At 39.6% G+C, this 18,801-nt stretch overlaps 2 protein-coding genes across 5 annotated transcripts; one reads left to right on the forward strand and one right to left on the reverse strand.

The window, feature by feature from the left end:
• Positions 1-1,794: 1,794 nt before the first annotated feature.
• LOC139624720 (GTPase IMAP family member 8-like) lies at positions 1,795-10,962 on the reverse strand. 3 transcript variants are annotated; one of them, XM_071484059.1, is made up of 4 exons: positions 9,979-10,962; positions 9,040-9,152; positions 8,658-8,759; positions 1,795-5,453 (listed from the first exon to the last, which is right to left on the reverse strand). In XM_071484059.1, exons 3-4 carry the CDS (start codon positions 8,695-8,697, stop codon positions 2,959-2,961), a joined length of 2,535 nt encoding a protein of 844 aa, XP_071340160.1. In that variant the 5' UTR covers positions 8,698-8,759; positions 9,040-9,152; positions 9,979-10,962; the 3' UTR covers positions 1,795-2,958. The 3 variants fall into 3 exon arrangements, with proteins under 3 accessions (XP_071340160.1, XP_071340159.1, XP_071340158.1); XM_071484058.1 differs by having other exon boundaries at positions 9,040-10,962; XM_071484057.1 differs by having other exon boundaries at positions 8,658-10,962.
• A 180-nt stretch (positions 10,963-11,142) lies between these two features.
• LOC139624725 (L-rhamnose-binding lectin ELEL-1-like) lies at positions 11,143-18,022 on the forward strand. 2 transcript variants are annotated; one of them, XM_071484066.1, is made up of 7 exons: positions 11,143-11,270; positions 13,829-14,028; positions 14,716-14,751; positions 15,340-15,390; positions 15,979-16,120; positions 16,613-16,764; positions 17,539-18,022. In XM_071484066.1, the coding sequence occupies exons 2-7, from the start codon at positions 13,998-14,000 to the stop codon at positions 17,565-17,567; spliced, it is 441 nt and encodes a 146-aa protein (XP_071340167.1). In that variant the 5' UTR covers positions 11,143-11,270; positions 13,829-13,997; the 3' UTR covers positions 17,568-18,022. The 2 variants fall into 2 exon arrangements, with proteins under 2 accessions (XP_071340167.1, XP_071340166.1); XM_071484065.1 differs by having other exon boundaries at positions 11,183-11,301.
• The last annotated feature ends 779 nt before the right edge of the window (positions 18,023-18,801 follow it).

Genomic DNA, 18,801 nt, shown 5'->3' on the forward strand with positions numbered 1-18,801 from the left:
CTCACCAGAAACTGTTACTGCGTCATTTTCCCTCCAATGACAGAAGCAATGAGTGACTCACTAAGAGCTGAGTGAAGGCAGTGAAGGAGACGGAAGGTGTGTCAGGAGAAAACAGGGAATCTGATTGGAAAGAATAACGTCACGAGGAGACTCATTCTGTTTCATACAGATAAACAGATCTGTCAACTTATGACAAGTACACACAGGCTGAATGTAAGAAAAGTGAAAATCCAACTTTTGAAAAGTGTAATCTTTCATATTTAATGCTCTACTTTCACACTTACTACATGACAGTAGATTACGGTTGTCCTGGTGGCTGAGTGAATACGTTTTGTGCATCTGCAAAAACAACACAAATTTTGCAAAATGCTAAACCACAATGTGGATCAAGATTTGCAATTACTATTAATGTTGAAAAAAAATTGTATAAAAGATAGAACAATATATTATTTTTATATCGTTAGGGTTAGGGTTATTTTGAGTGTCTGTATGCCAGGTTTGACTGTGTGTGTGTGTCTGGTTATACTGTCTGTTGCATGAAATTAATAAAAGTGCCAGACAATCAGTTGAGAATTGCGAACAGCCGCAGTTGAAATGGTAAAACAACATTAAACAAACTAAAATATGTTATATATTAAATCAACAAAAATGTGAAATGATCAAGAGAATAAAAAATTATAACATAAATAATGATTACAACTAATGGTATAAACATTACATTCATACAGGATGTCTGTATTACATTATGTAACAATTTAAAAATGGAAGTTTAATTTATTATATGAAACTGGAAATTTAACACATGTTGATAAAATACACAGTGATTTCAGTATCTTCAGTATGTAACTAGATTATTGGATGATTGGTATAGGTCTGAAAATGTCAGTGACTTAATATGCACTGCATATGATTCCTCTTGTGTTGTGTTTTGCTGAAATGTGCCTCTAATAAAAGTTTTATTTGATCTGAAACCTTTAAGTACATAAAAGGAAACATGATGGAGATTTGGTCTGAGGTGAATGTCGCTTCTTGATAACTACCACCAGAGGGAGGCAGAGGACAATCAAGTACTGTAGTTTGACTTTTAATATCTGTGCTCTGATGGTGATATTCTGGACAGCTCTAGCACATGTGGTGTCCAAAGGGCTGCCTCCACAGAATGATAAAAACAATAAAAATGTTGCTCACTAACAGCTGGAGCTGGGGTAACTTCTAATACATGCCTTCAGTCATCTGTACAGAGAGGCACCAGAGCAGAGGAAAAGCCTTTAGTTTTGGCTTTTTCTAAGCTGTTCTGGATGACAGATGATGGTAAGAATCACTCATTACATTTTATTTTGTTTCATCTGCATTAATGCTGTAATCAGAATAAAACGTTATGTTTTTCTGATTTTAGCGAGGTTTTCACCAAACAGTGACCAAACTATTACAGAAGACAGGTCTACTGAGCTTCACACCTGCCCTGAACAGGTAGGCAGCGGACCATGTACCAGATATACTCATTCCTGGCACAAAGACTGTAGTGAGCTGCTCGACTGACCTGCCACACCCTCAACTGGGCCTCTGATCTGAGTTTAAGCCTCTAGAGGCCACGTGTTCTGTAGATCCATCCACATCAGACAGTAGATTCATCTCACCTTATTGCTCACTTTCATTAGGTTAAGGCTACTTGCCAGCTCAAATTGTTGCTAATCATTTCATAATTTACATAACCACATACATTCACTTTGTTCCAAGAAATGTTGAACAAAAACTTCTGGAACAGCTGGAAACATGTACATTGCACAAACAAGGTCAAGGCATAAAAATATATTTATTGTACTATTTATATTAATTTATTAACTTATTTTTCTTTTTCATTTATTCATGTTTTGAAAAATGCCAATAAATGTATGTGCATAAAGAACAGTGTTCACATTATATTACAGAAGGTGTCAGAGTGATTCTAACAAGCTTTTCTAATGTCCCAGGAACCTCTTAATTAAGACAGGTGCGCACAACTGAGGGGGCGGAGTCGACCACCTGAACTACCACTGATCATCAAACTGTGAGCAACGAAACAAAATACATTGATCACATCATCACTACATCACATCATCATCACATCATCGTCATCTGTAAACCAACTGTAAATATTTGTTTGACAGGATCCAGTTGAAGAATCCTGATTTGTTTTGGTCGTTTGATGCCGATATATTGAGTTGACTTCTTAATGTGGAAACTTTTGTTTTGCTGAGATTTACAGAAGATGCCTGGCAGCTGACAGAAGACACTGTGTACAATATAACAACTGAATGATTTCTAGAATTTATGGAAGTGGACATTATGATTTGTCATGTAGTGATTAAGGTTATTGTTAAATATCTTTTAAGCATGAATGGGCTGGACACTCAAACAACCAATCAATAAAATATTACCATATTAAAAATGTAATAAGTAATGTAACATATTGAATTACTTCAAAGTATTGTAACGTATTACATTTGATAACATTTTTATTAGTATTCAGCACCATTCATTCAATCTGTTGGTGCCCTGTAGAAATGTCACAACCAGCTCTCATGTTAATATTTAATGAAAACAAAGCTGAGTGAGGTTATTGAGAGTTATTATCAGCTAAAAGATGCAAGGCAACAGAATGAATGTTATATTCTACTTATCAATTTTTTACCAAAAACTGTATATTCAGGTGTAACCCCTGTGTAATCACCAACATTATGTTATTTAAATACAAATCATTTCTCCACTTACATTCATTTTGTAATTTAATTACGTTACATGTAACTAGTTAGTCTCCAACATGTATGTGGATACAGATACTGGGGGCTGGTCAGCTTTGAGTTCTTTCAGTTCCTCTTGATGATGACGTAGATGTTCTTCTTATTGGCTGGGAGATCATGTAAAAGAGTATAATCAGCTTTATGTTTCTCCTTCTCCTACACAACTTTCTCAGATCCTTCAGTTGCTCATCATACAGCACTTGTCAATCAACATTTCAAAATCTTTGGTGTATTTGTCTTTAAAATCATTTAATTCTTCAGCTTTTTTTCTGGCCTCCTCTTCATATTTTGTCTTCATCTTCTCCAGTTGTTTCTTATACTTTTCCTCTAGTTCTTCTCTCTCCTTCTCCTCTTGTTCTCTTCTGATTCGATCTTCTTTTCTTTTGTTTTCATATTCTTCTTGGAGTTTTTTCAGTCTTTCTTGCTCCTCCTGTTGTCTTTGTTCATCCTCTTGTTTTCGTTGTTCCCACCATTCTTTTCGTTCTTTCTCCCAAACATTTCGTTTTTTTCTCATACGTTTTCTGCTCTGCTTCAGCTTTTCCTTAATGGTTTCTTTTTCTTCTAATTGTGATTTTATTTGCACCTCCAGAGCTTCAAGTATTTGTTTCCACTCATGTTGCTGAATTTCTTTCTGCTCTTTCCTTTTCCTGTCTTCTTCTTCTGTTTTTTCCCATCCTTTTTTTCTCTTCTCATGCTCTTTGTTGCATTCATCCCTGTCCAACAGTTGTTTTGTTATTTGGTTTCTTTCCAGCTCAGTTTGTTCCATACCATTTCTCCTTGCTCTTTCCATTTCTTCGTGATGTTTTAATTCAAGTTCTTTTCTCTCTTCTTCCTTCCACTGCAAAATCTCCTCCATTTTCTTTTGTGTCACTGCCTCTACAAACATCTCAGCAGTGTAGCAGCTGTCTCCATTTTCCCTCATCATGGTCTCGATCTTGGTCAGCAGCTCACGGACTTGTGTGCGGTTTGTTTCATCTTTGTTATTAAAGAGCTGATATCTTCCTCCACAGTCATTTATTAGTTGTCTGACAAAGTCATCACAACCTTTGATATAACTCTCAAATGACTGATCGTACAGTTCTTCTCCTCTGGTGAAGATAATGATGGTGAAGTCTCCTGACTTTTGGCCAAAAACCCTCTTGATCAGTTCCACAGAGTCTTTTTCCTCTGGTGTGATGTTCCCGATCTGCAGAACCAGTAGGAACACATGAGGTCCAGGAGCCAACAAGCTGATGCATTTCTGAAGCTCCTGTTTAATATGATCATCAGAGAGACTTGTATCAAACAAGCCTGGGGTGTTGACCAGAACAACAGGTCGTCCATCAATCTCTCCACCTGCTTTCTCACAAGACTTATTTGGTGGTTTGGGGGTGATTCTGGGTTTGAAAAGCTTTTTGCCCAAAATGGTGTTTGCTGTTGAACCCCTCCCACTGCCAGTCTTCCCAATCAGCACCATCCTGAGAGGCTCTCTGCTCTGACTTTCATCATCACCTCCCAACTGACTCCTCACATCCTCAAGTTCAGCTTTGAGTTTTATGTTAGCATTCTGCTGCTCTACAACCTTCTTCATCTGAGCCTTGGTGAACATGTCCTTTGTGAAGAATCTAGATCCTTCAAGACTCATCTTTTCCACAGCGTCCAACAGTTCAGGGATCTGCTGCTTGTCCTTGATGTTGAGAACAACAGATCCTCCTCCACAGCTCTGAAGCAGCTCCTGGATGTCTCTGCTCTTTTCTACAAAGTCAACAACAGCTGGAGCTGTAGGATCTGACTCCACAGTGAACAGAATCATGGTGAAGTCATTGACTTCAGAGCTGAATGTGTTCTGGATGGTCTCTAACTCTCCCTTGTCGTCATCAGTGAGGGGACCCACAGGTAGGACCAGGATGAAGGCATGGACGCCCTCAGGATCACAGAGGGAGATACACCTGAGTGATTCCTTCATCACTTCCTCCTGAGGTTTTCCATACAAGGCAGGAAGCTCCACCAGGGAAACCCGACGTCCACACACCTCTCCCTGATGTTTAACACACTCTGAGGAGTTGGAGACTGAATGAAGCTCTGTCTGACCTAAAATGACCTCAGCTGCTGAAGTCTTCACTGCTCCTCTCCTCCCACACAGAACCAAGTTTAAAGCTGGTTTCATGTGGTCACTTGCAGGTGGGGGTGTCTCACTGTTTTCATTTACGGTTTCTTCAATCTTAGTCATTAATAATCTGCGGTCATCTTCAGACATCCTGTAGTGTCTTCCTCCACAGTCTTGCAGGAGATGACTGACAGAGACATTTGTTTCAGTTCCCTCATGTGTTATGACGACCATTGAGTGTTTCAAAGCATCTTGACCAAACAAACTCAGGATGAAGTTCAGTCTTTGTCTGTTCTTCTCAGTGAAATCAGAAGGCTTCACTAACAGCAGCAGAACATTTGGTCCAGGAGAACAAAGAGTCACACAGCTCTTCACCTCTCTTCTTATGGTCTTCTCAGACAGACTGAACATGTCTGGAGTTTTCACCACTGTTAATGGTTTCCCACTCCACTCTCCACAGGTGGCAACACATTGCCTGGTTGGTGGATGTGTTTGGTAATGAAAACCTTGGTCTCTGATGATGAAGTTACCGAGTTTTGTCTTGATGTCCTCACTTTTCCCCAGCAGCACAATCCTGTTTGTAGATGCTGTAACACAACAGAGAATAAAAAGGACAGTATGTTGAACAAACAGATGAGGCTGAAATAACTACACTTGATCCCTTTAGTCATCTGCGGGCTCTAGAAATGTTCTAGTGCAATTCACAGTTTCAATAGTTTGCATATAATGTGATGTGTCATTATGTGAGCCACAATTAACCTAGGTTTGAAGGTGCATTAACTTAAACTCCTGTAGATTATGTTGCTGTTTTACATTTTAATTTCATGTAAGAGGTTCAATAAATTTGGTGCAACTTTTAAAGAGCATACCAGGAGCATTCTCCAGAGGTCATGTTTGTGAAATCTTTAATAACCTACAGAGACCCTTCAGGGAATGTTTACAAAACATTTTGTTGCAACTAGGGGAGCTCAGGTCTCTTTAGGGGAAGCAGCCCATCCTCACCCCTCGTAAATTGAACACTGTCTGAGGAAATGTTTAAGTAATCGATGAAGGAACTCCTGCTCTGCTAGCAGAGTGTGAAGTAAACAGGACTTTAGACAGGTGTGACTGTGATCCTCTGCGATTCAGTTGTTCTGAGCAGGAGGAAACTAAAAAAAACACTGACTGCCTGCATTGTCATTTGTGGTCGTCTCCTGCTGCACTATGATATCCCTACCATTAATTTCAGCTGAAATATCGTGAAAGAAATACAAATGTGACATTTCTGACATGCTCACGGAATTAAAAACCTCCTGAGCTGCACTGAACTTATATATTTATACATTTATACAAGAGTTTACAATCCCAGTTCCAACACTAACGAGAATAAAGACCGAAATTCATGATTCACATAAATATAAAACTTGCATTGACTTCCTCTTGGTAACTACTCCATCTGACAAATGGTCCAAAGTTGGCAGTGATACACGATTACCATGATTCAGTAGACTAGAACTTTGACCTGTTATTATATAACAGATGTAGACCTTTGATTATTAATAACACTGACAGATATTCACACTGCCCACTACAACTACAATCCTCTGATGACCCCTGAGCACCATCAGGAGGCGCAGTACTTTGCTCAAAGGCACCAGGGCAGCAGCTTTGAAAGAAGGGCTGATAGTTTTTTTATTTACCACAAAGATTTAAACATTTTTAAGCACAGAGTTTGTTGAAAAGACAAAGAGTGCAATATGTTTTTGTTGTAATGTTGATCAAGTCGTCTTGACAACAATTCATCTTTATCAAGACTTTAGACTTTGAAACAAGTGTTTCATTACTCATCTTGAAACTGGTTAACTGTCCTCCCTAGTAAAGCAACAGCATTATACAATATGCAGAGCTGCAGGAATTATGACCCTTGTCTAAAGGGAGATGAAGTAGTGTTACAACCCTGAGTTGGGACATGTAAAAATCAGTGTAAAAATCATGTAAACCCATATTTAATCGATAATAGTACAAAGAAAACATGTCAGTAGATGAACGGGTATAAAAAGAGGCCCCAGAGAGGCAGAGTCTCTGTGCAGTGAACATGGGGATAGGTTCACCACTCTGTGAAAGACTGTGTAGGCAAATAGTGCAATAGTTCAAAAATAACATTCCTCAATGTAAAACTGCAAAGAATTTGTAAATTTCAGCCTCTACAGTTCATAATATCATTAAAAGATTCAGAGCATCCAGAGAAATCTGTGTGAAACCAGTATTGGATGGTCATGCTCTTCAGGTCCTAAGGCAGAACCACATTAAAAACTATTCTATAGTGGAAATCACTGCATGGGCTCAGGAACACTTCTGAAAACCATTGTCTGCGAACACAGTTCTTCACTGCTCCACAAATGCAGGTTTAAACTCCACCATGCAAAGAAGAAACCAAATCTAAACATGATCCAGAAACGTCTCTGACTTCTCTGGGCCTGAGATCATTTAAGATGGTCTGAGGTGAAATGGAAAACTGTCCTGTGGTCTGACGAATCAAAATTTCAAATTCTTTTGGGAAATCATGGACGCTGTGTCCTCTGAAAGCGTCAGAGAAAAGTTTCTGTTGCTCTTGATAAAAAAGAAACTGAGCATTCAGAGGAAGGATTACAGTCTGAAAAAGAAAGGAGAGACATGGGAGACAGGTGGTGGGGTGGTTATCTCTGCTGATAAGGTTGGGTGTGGGCTGGGTCTTTCAGGGCCAGCAACAGGTGTAATGGGCCCTGCAGCAGTGGTTGTGATATATTTTAAGGTTGTGATGTCACTCAAGGAGGAGTGAAGAAGAGTATCGGGGTCAGAGCTACTCAGAGGCAGGGTGGGGGCAGGTCTTCACAAAATACAGGTGGGAAAAAATAACAACATATACAGACAGTTCTGTGCAACCAATGAAAATGTTTAGTTGCACAAATTTTCATTGTATGGTCGGAGCTTTGTGTGAACCTGAGTGGTGGTGTAGAGCTATAGATTGTTCAGAGGTCAGATTATGATGTTGTTGTTTTCTATAACGCTGCAGATTCATTGCAGTGGGGGCCAAAAATAGGGGCGTTGCATGGATACTGGAAATTCTCATGACATGATTTAAAAACAGTGAAGACCTACCCAATCTGAATTTCAGATAATTTAATACTTTTTAAGGCCTTTTACTAGTAAATGTTTATTTAAGACACTTTAAGACTTTTCAAGGTAAACGTAACCATATTGTTATTACTGCCATCATGACAATGAATCCAGTTATTTTAGTCATTTCAACTCAAACTATGATCTTTCATTAACCATTTGTGGCTTAACTTTACCAAATTTTAATCATAGCATTGTTACATCATAAAACAGATAAGATTTTCAGTGGTAATTTGTAATGTTTTTTTTAAGTCACTGACAAATTATGTTGTGCTCCTGATAGGAGCATCTGATCAGAAACAGCAGTGAATCATTTAAGTGGATGTATACAAACAACATATTTGATATAGAATTCAAAGAAAAATACTGTTCAGTTGTTGTGTATGTGCCTACTCTGCAAATCATTTTCCCTCTGGGATGATAAAGTTATCATCGTCAGGGAGAAAGAAGTTTTGCATATAGTGTGCAAGATAAATTATACATCTTTACAAAACACAAAACACAAGTGCACTCAGTGCATATATATACATACATATATTGTTATGGAGGATTTGACAATGTTACATCACCTTCTGTCTTGATTGGCAGAACTTAGTCCATGCATCATTTTAACAGCTGACATTTGATTCTTCAAACACTGTAAATGCTGCACCTACCTGAGGTTGCTGCTTTCATCTTGAACTGTCGGTCCACCATCGTTCTTTATATTTACATGTGAGAATCTTCAACACATTATTTTCAGTTATTCTCTAACACACCTGAGGAATGAAAAAAAGTTTTTTAGAACAAAATTTTCAAAGTGACCAGAAAACTAGAAACTTTACCCTGATGAGACCTGAAGAGTTGATTTAACTCTTGAGTCCTTTATGATGCTGTACTCTGTACTTTTCTACAACTGAACAGCATTATACAGTAATAATAATAGTAAAAATAGTAATGTCTGGTATTTCAGACCCTTTCAGACCACCACCTGTTATCCTGCTCACTAACTGTATAATTTCATTTACTTGACATTTATCTTTGGTTGAGTCTACTCACCTGGAATTGTGTCATTTTCCCTCCGAAGCTCATAAAGTAAAGTTCTGTTCTTCACAGTGAGCTGGGTGAATGCAGAGAGCAGGCAGCAGGCGTGTCAAGAGAAACCAGAGAACCTGATTGGACAAAATAACTGTGACTTTGACCCCGACCAGACCAGGTGGCTCTGAAAGGTACTTCTCTCAAAATGGCTGCCACTCTAGACATAAACTAAACTTCTCTAGTAGAAAAACAGGAAGACTGTTTAATATACAGTCCTCATGTCATCAGAAGAGTTGACCTGAAACAAATACAGACATGTCCAAATTTTGAGAAGTTTAGTCGACTTCTGTCACTGAGAAAAAGTGAATGCATCACTACCTCATGTTAGTAAAAATTCTCTCCGTTGCAGTGATCTCAGTAGATCAACATTAAACATTAAAGCTTTTAGAATTGCACAGCAAGTCATCTCAAATATCAAAGAGTTACATGATTTAATATATGCACACTTAAATTGGTTTTAGCCCAGGAAGGAATCCACTGACATGTCAAAGAAAGAATAGATAAATCTAAACTTAGTGGCTCCTTCAGAAATTTACTTTGTTATCAGAGACTGTAGTCAACATTTTGATCTTTACCATCAACTTTGGTCCCTTTCAACCACAATATTTCCCAAGTATGTCTGGTTCCCAAACTTGCAAGTTTTGCTATTGTTACGTAGCCAAGTAGCAGCTGTTTTCTTACCTGTCTAGAGGAAATATTAATTCAGCATCAAACAATCCTTTACTCACCAACAGCAGTCTCCAGAGGCGGAAAGAAACACCAACGTTGACTCTTGTTTTGAAATTTACATTTTCAGATGACTTATTTTGTTATTTAGGTATGAGGATTTATTTATTTTCAAGATTACGCATCAGATGCAGGGATGCACCCATTACCAGCTAATGTCAGTGTGAATTATACCTTGACAATCAGGGGCTGAAGGCCGCGGAACATCTGGGTTTATGCACTTCTCAGGCCTCACCGCTGTGTCCCACGGTCCAGAGATTCTGCATCTTGCCTATGTTTTTTTACACGAGACGTGCATGGCTTCCAGCAAAATAGTCAGGGAAAATATCTGCTGATGGTCACACTGACATAATACCAGCAACATCACATAAAACTAACACCTTCCACTGACATATGGAAAAAATGTCTACATTTTATCATTTACCGGGAAAGAAAGCGCACGCTAAAAGCTAGCTAACCTTAGCTAGCTAATGTTGACAGGGCTCTAGCTAGCTAACATTACTTAGTAAAACCGTGAGGTAAGAGTTAGACACTGGCTATCGTTAGTGTTCATCCGTAGACATCTGTAGACAGTGTATTAAATAAGCTTCACAGCTACTTTAACCTACTGTGTCTCCTTTGGTTTACGCGACGAACAGGAACAAAGTGAACCGCTGCCATGATGGAAAGGCGGTTAAACACTGTAAGTTAAAAATGGTACGGTCCACTTTAGGGGTGTCTGAAACCATATTACACGATTCATTCAGACATGAATGCCTCGATTGCCGCGCCAACCCCCAAAAACAAGTCCGTCCTGTGACTCCAGCCCCCGTAGATTAATAATACTACTAATAATAATAGTATTAATAATACATTCCCAGCAACTGTTTGAGAAGTGGTGTCTGAGGAAGGAAAAACATTTCTTCCTTTTTTTAAATCACAGATTTAGCAAATAGGTTAATGTGTACTAACATAAAGAAATAATCCTTAATGAAAATGTGGAGGACACTGACATGGAGCTAAGTCTTGGTCTCAGGCTTTCTGCTGCTGCTGGAGCTGATCCTTCAGTCACAGTCAGTAAATCATAACTTTCACCTGAGAAAAAATCCGATCCATACAAACATAAAATCCGTTTTTGGTTTTTTTGTTGTTTTGTTTTGTTTTGTTTTTTTTTAGTTGGTTTTTTGGAATAAAAAAATAAGCAGTTAATCAAGGAAAGCGGACCTGCCACCTGTACGCAGTTTACGTAGCAGACACGCATGTTGACGTCAGAGCACGCCGGTGGCGGCTGAGCGCAGTTGCACACCTGCAGTACCTGGTTTAGCGGCAGGGGCAGCAGCTTCCGGTCTGCGGAGTAAGAGAAGAAGAAGCGTTCGACCAATCACAGCCCGGAATGTCGAGCTTAGATAACTGACAAACGTCAATCATTCAACATGGCGACAGGAACAGGTGTCACGGTTCTCCCGTGTGTCCGGCTGCTTCCTCAGGTGAGGGCGGGGCTTCAACACCTGTACAAAGGTAAACAGGCTGTGTTGACAAAGTGGACTGAGTTAACGAACCTGTCAAACTATTTAATGTTGCTAACGTTAGCCTACCGGTATGTAGTTAGCTAGCTAACAGGCTGCCAGGCGTTTAAACCATGGATTATTATAAGGTTATATTATTATAAGGTCTTATAATACAGCCATGGTTTAAACTGACAAAGTAACAAAGGTATTTAGTCTCTGCGCCGCAGACTGTGAAAGGAGACTTTTCACTGTCAAAGGAGACTTTTCACTGTCCTGAGCTGCAGAAACAATAGAAAGTTACTCTGTGTGCACACACATGGACGAGCGGACTCCTTGTATTTAACCAAGACATGATGGTAGACGAGGAGGACACTGACAGGGAGACTGAGAGTGGACCTGAAAATGAAAACATCTTACAATATACAAAACAAACTATGTCATTTTTTGTTGAATAATTTAATGAAATTCACTTGGGTTTATCAGTTTGTGTCAGCATACCTATCATACAATAAAATAGTAATCATAAAAACAATGCTTTTAAGCAACTGCACTAAAAGTTTTGATTGTATTTTATAATGTAGTCCAGTGTGAAAACATGAAAATCTAGAAAAACATGGTTAAAGTTCCGGTACCTGAGGTGAACGTATGTAACCCTGCTCCCTGGAGTCGAAAACCAAGGTCCAGCCTCCTCTGAACTGACACATTGTTGACACATGACCACAAACAGCTGACTGCTGAATGTAAACATGTCCTTTCCCTCTCTAGAATATATGAGTGTGTTGTTTTATTCAGGCCTAATTCATGTGTTGAATAATGTGATATGTTGGTGAGTAGGGAAACAGCATGTGAACTAAACATTACACTATTATGGTGTTCTAAATATTTCCCCAAAGTTGGCAGGTCTGGGAAAATGATGCACCAATCATTCAGTAACGAAAATAATAAAAACCTGTGAAATAGGCACAGAGAAGTTAACTACGACTGTGGTAGAACACAACATATGACAGGAAGTAAAGAGACATTTCAACATCATTAACGTCTCTTACAAGAACGCATAAGCCTTTGACTGCGAATGTGGATATATTACAATAAACTCAAATTGAATGATCATCAATAACTGAGGCCAGACACAAAACAAATCAGACTCAAGTCAAGTTGAGTCTGACTCAAGTCTCTGTTCTCAGGTCTGAACTCAACGTGCATCATTAAAACATTGAAACCAGCATTTTAAGCAGCCTGTCAGTTAAAAGCTGCTGTCGGTTATGTAAGATCACAGTGACGTCGGCCTCCTGCTGCTCAGTTATGACCTGCTGCAGTGGACTGTGGTATTTATGAGCCTGAGGCCACCACCTGGACTTCTTCAAGAGGCTGCTGATGCATGTTGGGACATTTGCAGAGTTTCTGGCATCTTGGTGGTTCCTGAGCTCCCAGTGCTCCAGCACAGTAATTATCTGTCAACATTTCAGCACACACAAGAAAAAAAGCCAGAGTATGTTGTTGCTGGTTCTGTTTAGGCTGGAGGTGAACGGGGACTTCAAACCTCAGATTGTTTCACATCACTCTGCTGATGTTTAGTTTAGCGTACAGGGGTTTGTGAACACAAACCCCTGTACGCTTCTCTCCAACACAACACAAGGTCCTGTCATCAGTACTACTGCAGTGAAACCTCCGCTTTGGTGTTATAGACAGTGGAGTCAGAAGGAGCATGTCCATAATGTGCAACGTCAAATATGAATTTAATATATTATTGATATAATATTTTTCAAAATTTAAATGGAAACACTTTTTTCACATTGAAGTTGTGGCCCCAGGGAGGCAGTTCCAACTGAGATCGTAATCTGTCACTGAAAACTAAATCTACTGCAGCTAACACGCCAACTATAGATAAGAACCTCACACAACCCCACGTCACATGACCACGACTATCACTTTACCGTTTGTCACGCAGGTCAACAAAGGCATCGGTTTAAGTCTTGTTATTGACTGACAACAACCTGTTCAGCTGCAAACGCCTCATCCACACTCATCACCTGTATTTGTCTCTCTGGTAAAAGAGGTTGACGTTGTCAGTCTTCCTGTCTGCAAAGCTCTGGTTGGCTCGGTTCTTTTCCAACTCAGGCTACAGGCACCAGAGAAAACAGCACCAGGCCTTTTTGAAATGGTGCAAAATTCAGATGTATGGGGTCATGTCAGAGGTTTGAATCAGTCAGCTGGATTTTAGGATTAAGGCTCAGTGTTCTGCAGAAAAATCACTGAGTCTGTCTTTAAGCCCACTATCTGAAAGATTAAAGTCCCTGCATGGACCTGGTGTATGTGCTGTGGTATAAATAAGGCCACAGGTTCTTCAAAACATGCACATTTGGTAAATCTGGGCCTGTTAGCCAACACAGTTTCCAGCCCTGCTTTAACAGATCCAGATGTTTTTCTTTTAAGTTTTGAGCTTCTTAATGAGAAATATGAAGGAAAATGAGGAGCAGCTGGGATTTAAAGTGTTAAAGGTCCTGAAACCTGTGGATTTATAGATCTCTCTCCTGCAGCTCCGCAGGGTTTTACATGTTCATCACATCTGGGGCAGGAGGCCCCACATGCCTGCGGCGGTGGGGGACAGGCGTCTGCATGTCTGCTGTCAGGACGGACACATAAATACCTGGACGTCCAGATGCTGCGCTCACTGTCAGACTGTCTGCAGGTGGAGGAGACGCCAACATGGTCCCACTGAGGCTGGTCGCCTTCGGCTGTGAGTATCCTCTGTCCCATCACTTTATGTGTGGGGGCAGTTTTATTCTCTCTGGATGTCCTGGCTGATTTTCTAACAAATACAAACACGTACGATGTATTATCAGCGTTTGGAATCAGTTCAGTGTTTAAGTTGTTAAAATGGTCATGGTAATGATAAAAATGGTGGCGCAGTGATTTATAAATGTCAGAAAACAGATTTATTCTCTGGACACAATGGAAGCATGAGCAAGATGTTATGGACCCAAACACGACTGGCAAAGAGAGCAGATTATGGTGGAAACATCACACAAGAAAATAATTTTTAAAAATTCCAGTTTTTACTTATATTACTGTTAATACTTAGAAACTTTATGGTTGAAACTTTTCATTTGCTGATGATGGAGCGGTAACTTCTTCACTGATTCATCAAACCAAAATCAATCAAAGTTTGATCAAACTTTACAACAAGTAGGGTTTTAATCAAGGACGGTTTTCTCTTTTATGTCACGATTTTCTTCATTCAGACCCTCTGACATCTTATGTTTAATGTAGTTATGTAGTATTTAAAAAAGTGAAAACTTTATATATATTTTTTTATATTTTCAAACATCACTTATTTTAGTTTATTATAGTTTAATAATTCTTTGTGATGCAGTTTTTGTGTGAAGTTGGTTTTAAGTAACACAAGCTTGTGTTGTGTTTTCAGTGCTGGCTGCAGCTTGGTACTTCACTCGTGCTGCTGGTAAGTTAGAGCTGATAATGAGCTGAATGTAGAAAATGTCAATCATTTGAATTAATACTGTAATTATTGAACCCTGATGGAAAACTACTGTTTACATTGTTTATACAATTATTATTTTCTTGAGGTAAATACTTATTTATTCTACACCCCTTGTACTTTAGACTTTTATGATTTACTATTTAAATACTGATTATTTTAGTCACTTACTGCCCTAAGTTGAGATTCACTGGTACAGATGTTTACACCGTTATTACGTACATGACAACAAACCTGAAACTTTAAGTTCTCTCTTCATCTTGATAACAAATGGATCTACACACTGTTAAAACCAGAGCTGGAAAGTTTAAAGCTCCATATTTTAACTTCTTCTGTGGTTTATCTGAAGTGTTGATCTCCATCATGAGATATATCTGTGGTTTAAGAACCAAAAACCATCTCAGTGCAGTTTTACATCTCCTCTCTCAGGCTTCTCTCTGGAGCTCTAGTAACAATGACAAAAAAAAAAAAACGGTAACCAGGAAACAATGATGATGACGATGATGATGATGATGACGATGATGAAGTAATTTCCTGTGTGTGTTTTAACAGAGGGAGAGGTCGTCTACGCCTGTCACAATGACACTGCTGAGATGTCATGTGGTAAGAAAACACACTCATCATCATTGTGTTGTTGTTGTGGTGAAGTCTCACTGAAAATCACAACATCACCACATGAGACAACCGTCAGTTTGACAAACACTGTGTGAGCATTAGACAGAGCCAGGATAGCTGTTCCCCCGTTACAGTCTTTGTGCTAAGCTAAGCTAAACACGTCTTAGCAGCTGGCTGTAGTTCCACCATAAGAGTGGCAACAAAATTTGTTTCCAAAAATGTCAAACTGTTTGTTTTGAGTGAAACTTTGACCTGAAATAATCAGTCAGACGTGTGGAAACTCCTCAGTGTGAGAGGTTGATCACGTTCAGGTCCTCACCGCGTCACAAGCTCCATTAAATCTGCTCAATTATCATAAATCATGGATTTAACAACCTTTGATTTTCTTATGAAGCTGAGGAGTGTTCATCTCATCCTGTAGGTCATCAGGGGCCCTCTGGTGACCACGACGGCTCTTAGTTCACGTGTTCCCAGGACCGGCTCTGTTAGCTGCACAGTGTGATCGGACACATGTAACACACTGTTGATCAAAGTGAATCTTAACTTTGTGACTCTTCACACTCGTTTCTCCCCCAGAGGTCGGCACTAAGATAAACCTGGAACACATCCTGTACAAGGTCGGCGTGGGGACGAGGTGTGGGGAGGGAAAACCCCACCCAGACGACGGGCCCGACACCTACTGCTCCTTCCCCTGGGCAGAGATGGTGGTGGAGGATCTGTAAGAACTGAACTGACGCTTAATTTAAAAATGAATCTGGTTTTAAAGGAGGAAACTTTGACAAGGGAGCTGTTTCAGACATAACAGCTGGTTCATGTTGCCATGACGATTAGTGACAGTTTTCATCTGTACAAAACATGAACATCTGTCTTAGAGAACATTAAAAGTCAAGAATCCTGTCAAACTGAAGAAGAGAAGTCAACTACAACTCCCAGGGTGCATTTCAGAAACTATATAAACTATTTTTCACTGATCTACAATATAATTTTCTATTTCTATGGTAAAAAACTACAAGTAAAAAGCAGATACTTAATAACTGTAGAAAACGGACACTTTCTCCATTTCCCTTATATTTGATACCAAACTGTGTCGACTGTTCATGACTTATTTTTGAGAGATTGTTGGGAAAGTTTCCAGTTTTTACAGAGTTTAAAATGGGAATTTAACGGGTGGAGTTGTGGTTGTGACCATGTGTCCTCTCTCTGTCTCCAGCTGTGGAAACAGGAGGTCCTGTGAGGTCCCCGTCACTGAGCTGGTGTTTGGTGAATATCCCTGTAAGGAGCAGACCAGGTACCTGGAGGTGTCCTACTCCTGCGCCAAGCCACCTCCTCCACCTCCACCACCACCTCCAACCAAGCCTGACTGTACGTACAAACACACACACACACCTTTAAACTGCTACACCCTCCCTGACACAATGCGGGTCCCTAAAAGCAAGTGTCAGCCTCAAACAGCTGGGACCTGACATGTCCTCACAAGGATAAAAGTAGAAGACATGTCTGTATCCTAGTCATCGTGAGGATCCTCAACTGTTTAAGTTTGCAGTACGTCACACTGCAGAATCAGGGGTCCAATAAAGTCCTGGTGTCAGACCTGCTCATGGACGAGTCTCACAGTGAGATCCAGGATCCAGAACCACAGATTGTACCAGGTTCCTCTCAAACAGGAGAACACTTCAGCCTCATGATCGACACGTGGCTCACAGTGAACCTCCACAGTCTCACCTGTGTCAAGGTGCAGTCCCATCACCATCATTAGATCCAAAATCATGAACACAGGTGTAACCACAGCTCACTCCTTCATTCATTATTCATCTTCAGAAGGTGAATGAAGATCTGAGCTGCTCCTCACAGATTCAGGTTCATACACTGCTGAGGAGCCGCCGCCTCCTCCCTCTGTGGGACTCTGACCTGCTGCCGCTCACACACAAACATGGACTTCCTCTCTCCTCTCTTAGCTTCTCCGTTTACAGACTGTAGCTTTTGTGCCCCCTGGTGTCACATTTTCATACAAAAAATTTAAATAAATGAAATTTTAAATTAAAACCTGTTTCTGGTTTAAGTTGCATTAGATTTTTTTAAAAATTTCTCCTAAATACAAAGATCCTGACACTCATCACTCTTTATGTTTCTCTGCAGGCAAAGACAAACCAGCTGCTGAAGCCTGATGCTTTTAAAACTTTATTGTTCCTCACTGTGGACAGAACAGTATGAAGACACCCCATGATTCAGCAGTACTGATGATAATATGTAAAAATGAAATGTTATTGTGTTCATAACACTAACACATCTGGTAATTCAGTGATGCAGATGTTTGTCTTGTTGATTATCGGTTCATCTTGTTGCCTTTTCACTGCACATTGTGTCGTGACTCTCTTCACCTCCCTGCACTCGTATCTGAGTCTAATTCATGAGACAAAAAAGAGACAAAACACACAATTAAACGTGAATTTGACTGAATCTGACAGTTTTAATGAACAAAGGTCTCAGATTAGACCTCTGATGTTTTATCCAGAGACAGAGACACAGACTGAGTCAGAGACCGAGGTGTTTGAGTTCATGTATCTGTAAAACATCTTATTTACTCAAGACAGATTTGATGTCAATAAAATAAATAATTCACTTTGTGTTTTCTTCTGTTTATTTCCTGCGTCTTCACTCAGACTGATTCTGAACAGCAGCTGACAAAAGTGTCACCTCAGGGTCCAGTTAGTAGCTGCTCTGAAGCCTTTTCTGTCACATCACATGGTCTTCATCAGCAGGTGGACTTTGCTCAGTTTCAGTGAGAATTGAAGATTTTCAAATTACTTCTGTCTCTGTGTTTAATCCATGTTTATATTCTTACATGTCTGAATTACTTTATTGTTTAAAGCACCAGTGAAGTGATCAAATTAACAGTAGAAAAAGAAGCCAGAGGCATCACTTTTTAATTTAATTATGTATTATTTTTATTATGTTTTCATTGTCTTGTCATTATATTTTCATTGTGTTTTCCATTCTCTTGGCATTTTATATCCAAAAGGTCAAAGGTCAACTTCACTGTGACATCATAATGTTCCTCTGGCCGTTATTCAACACTGTATCAGGAAGGGGAGATTGTGACCATGTTTCCTGACACTTGTCTGTTTGGTGGAGGCAACAACAACAGGAGGAGGTGATTCTAGTTTTTAATTATTATTGGTTTTAATAAGAGAGCAGGTGAAACTGTCAGTCGATTGATCCATTAGTTTATTGACAGGAAATAAATCGTTTTATTGTTGACTGATAAAAAAGGAGCTTGGAATAAGATTAAATGTTTTCACTTTTATAAAATCATCAGTTTGAGAAAAACAGCTCATGTGTTGACACTTTGCCCACAGGGTGGCGCTGTCGCTCTCCAACAGGGTTATTAACTATTTATGT

Source organism: Trachinotus anak, unplaced genomic scaffold, assembly GCF_046630095.1.
Source record: "Trachinotus anak isolate AG129_WGS33_773 ecotype Australia unplaced genomic scaffold, CSIRO_AGI_Tana_v1 ptg000008l, whole genome shotgun sequence".
NCBI lineage: Eukaryota > Metazoa > Chordata > Actinopteri > Carangiformes > Carangidae > Trachinotus > Trachinotus anak.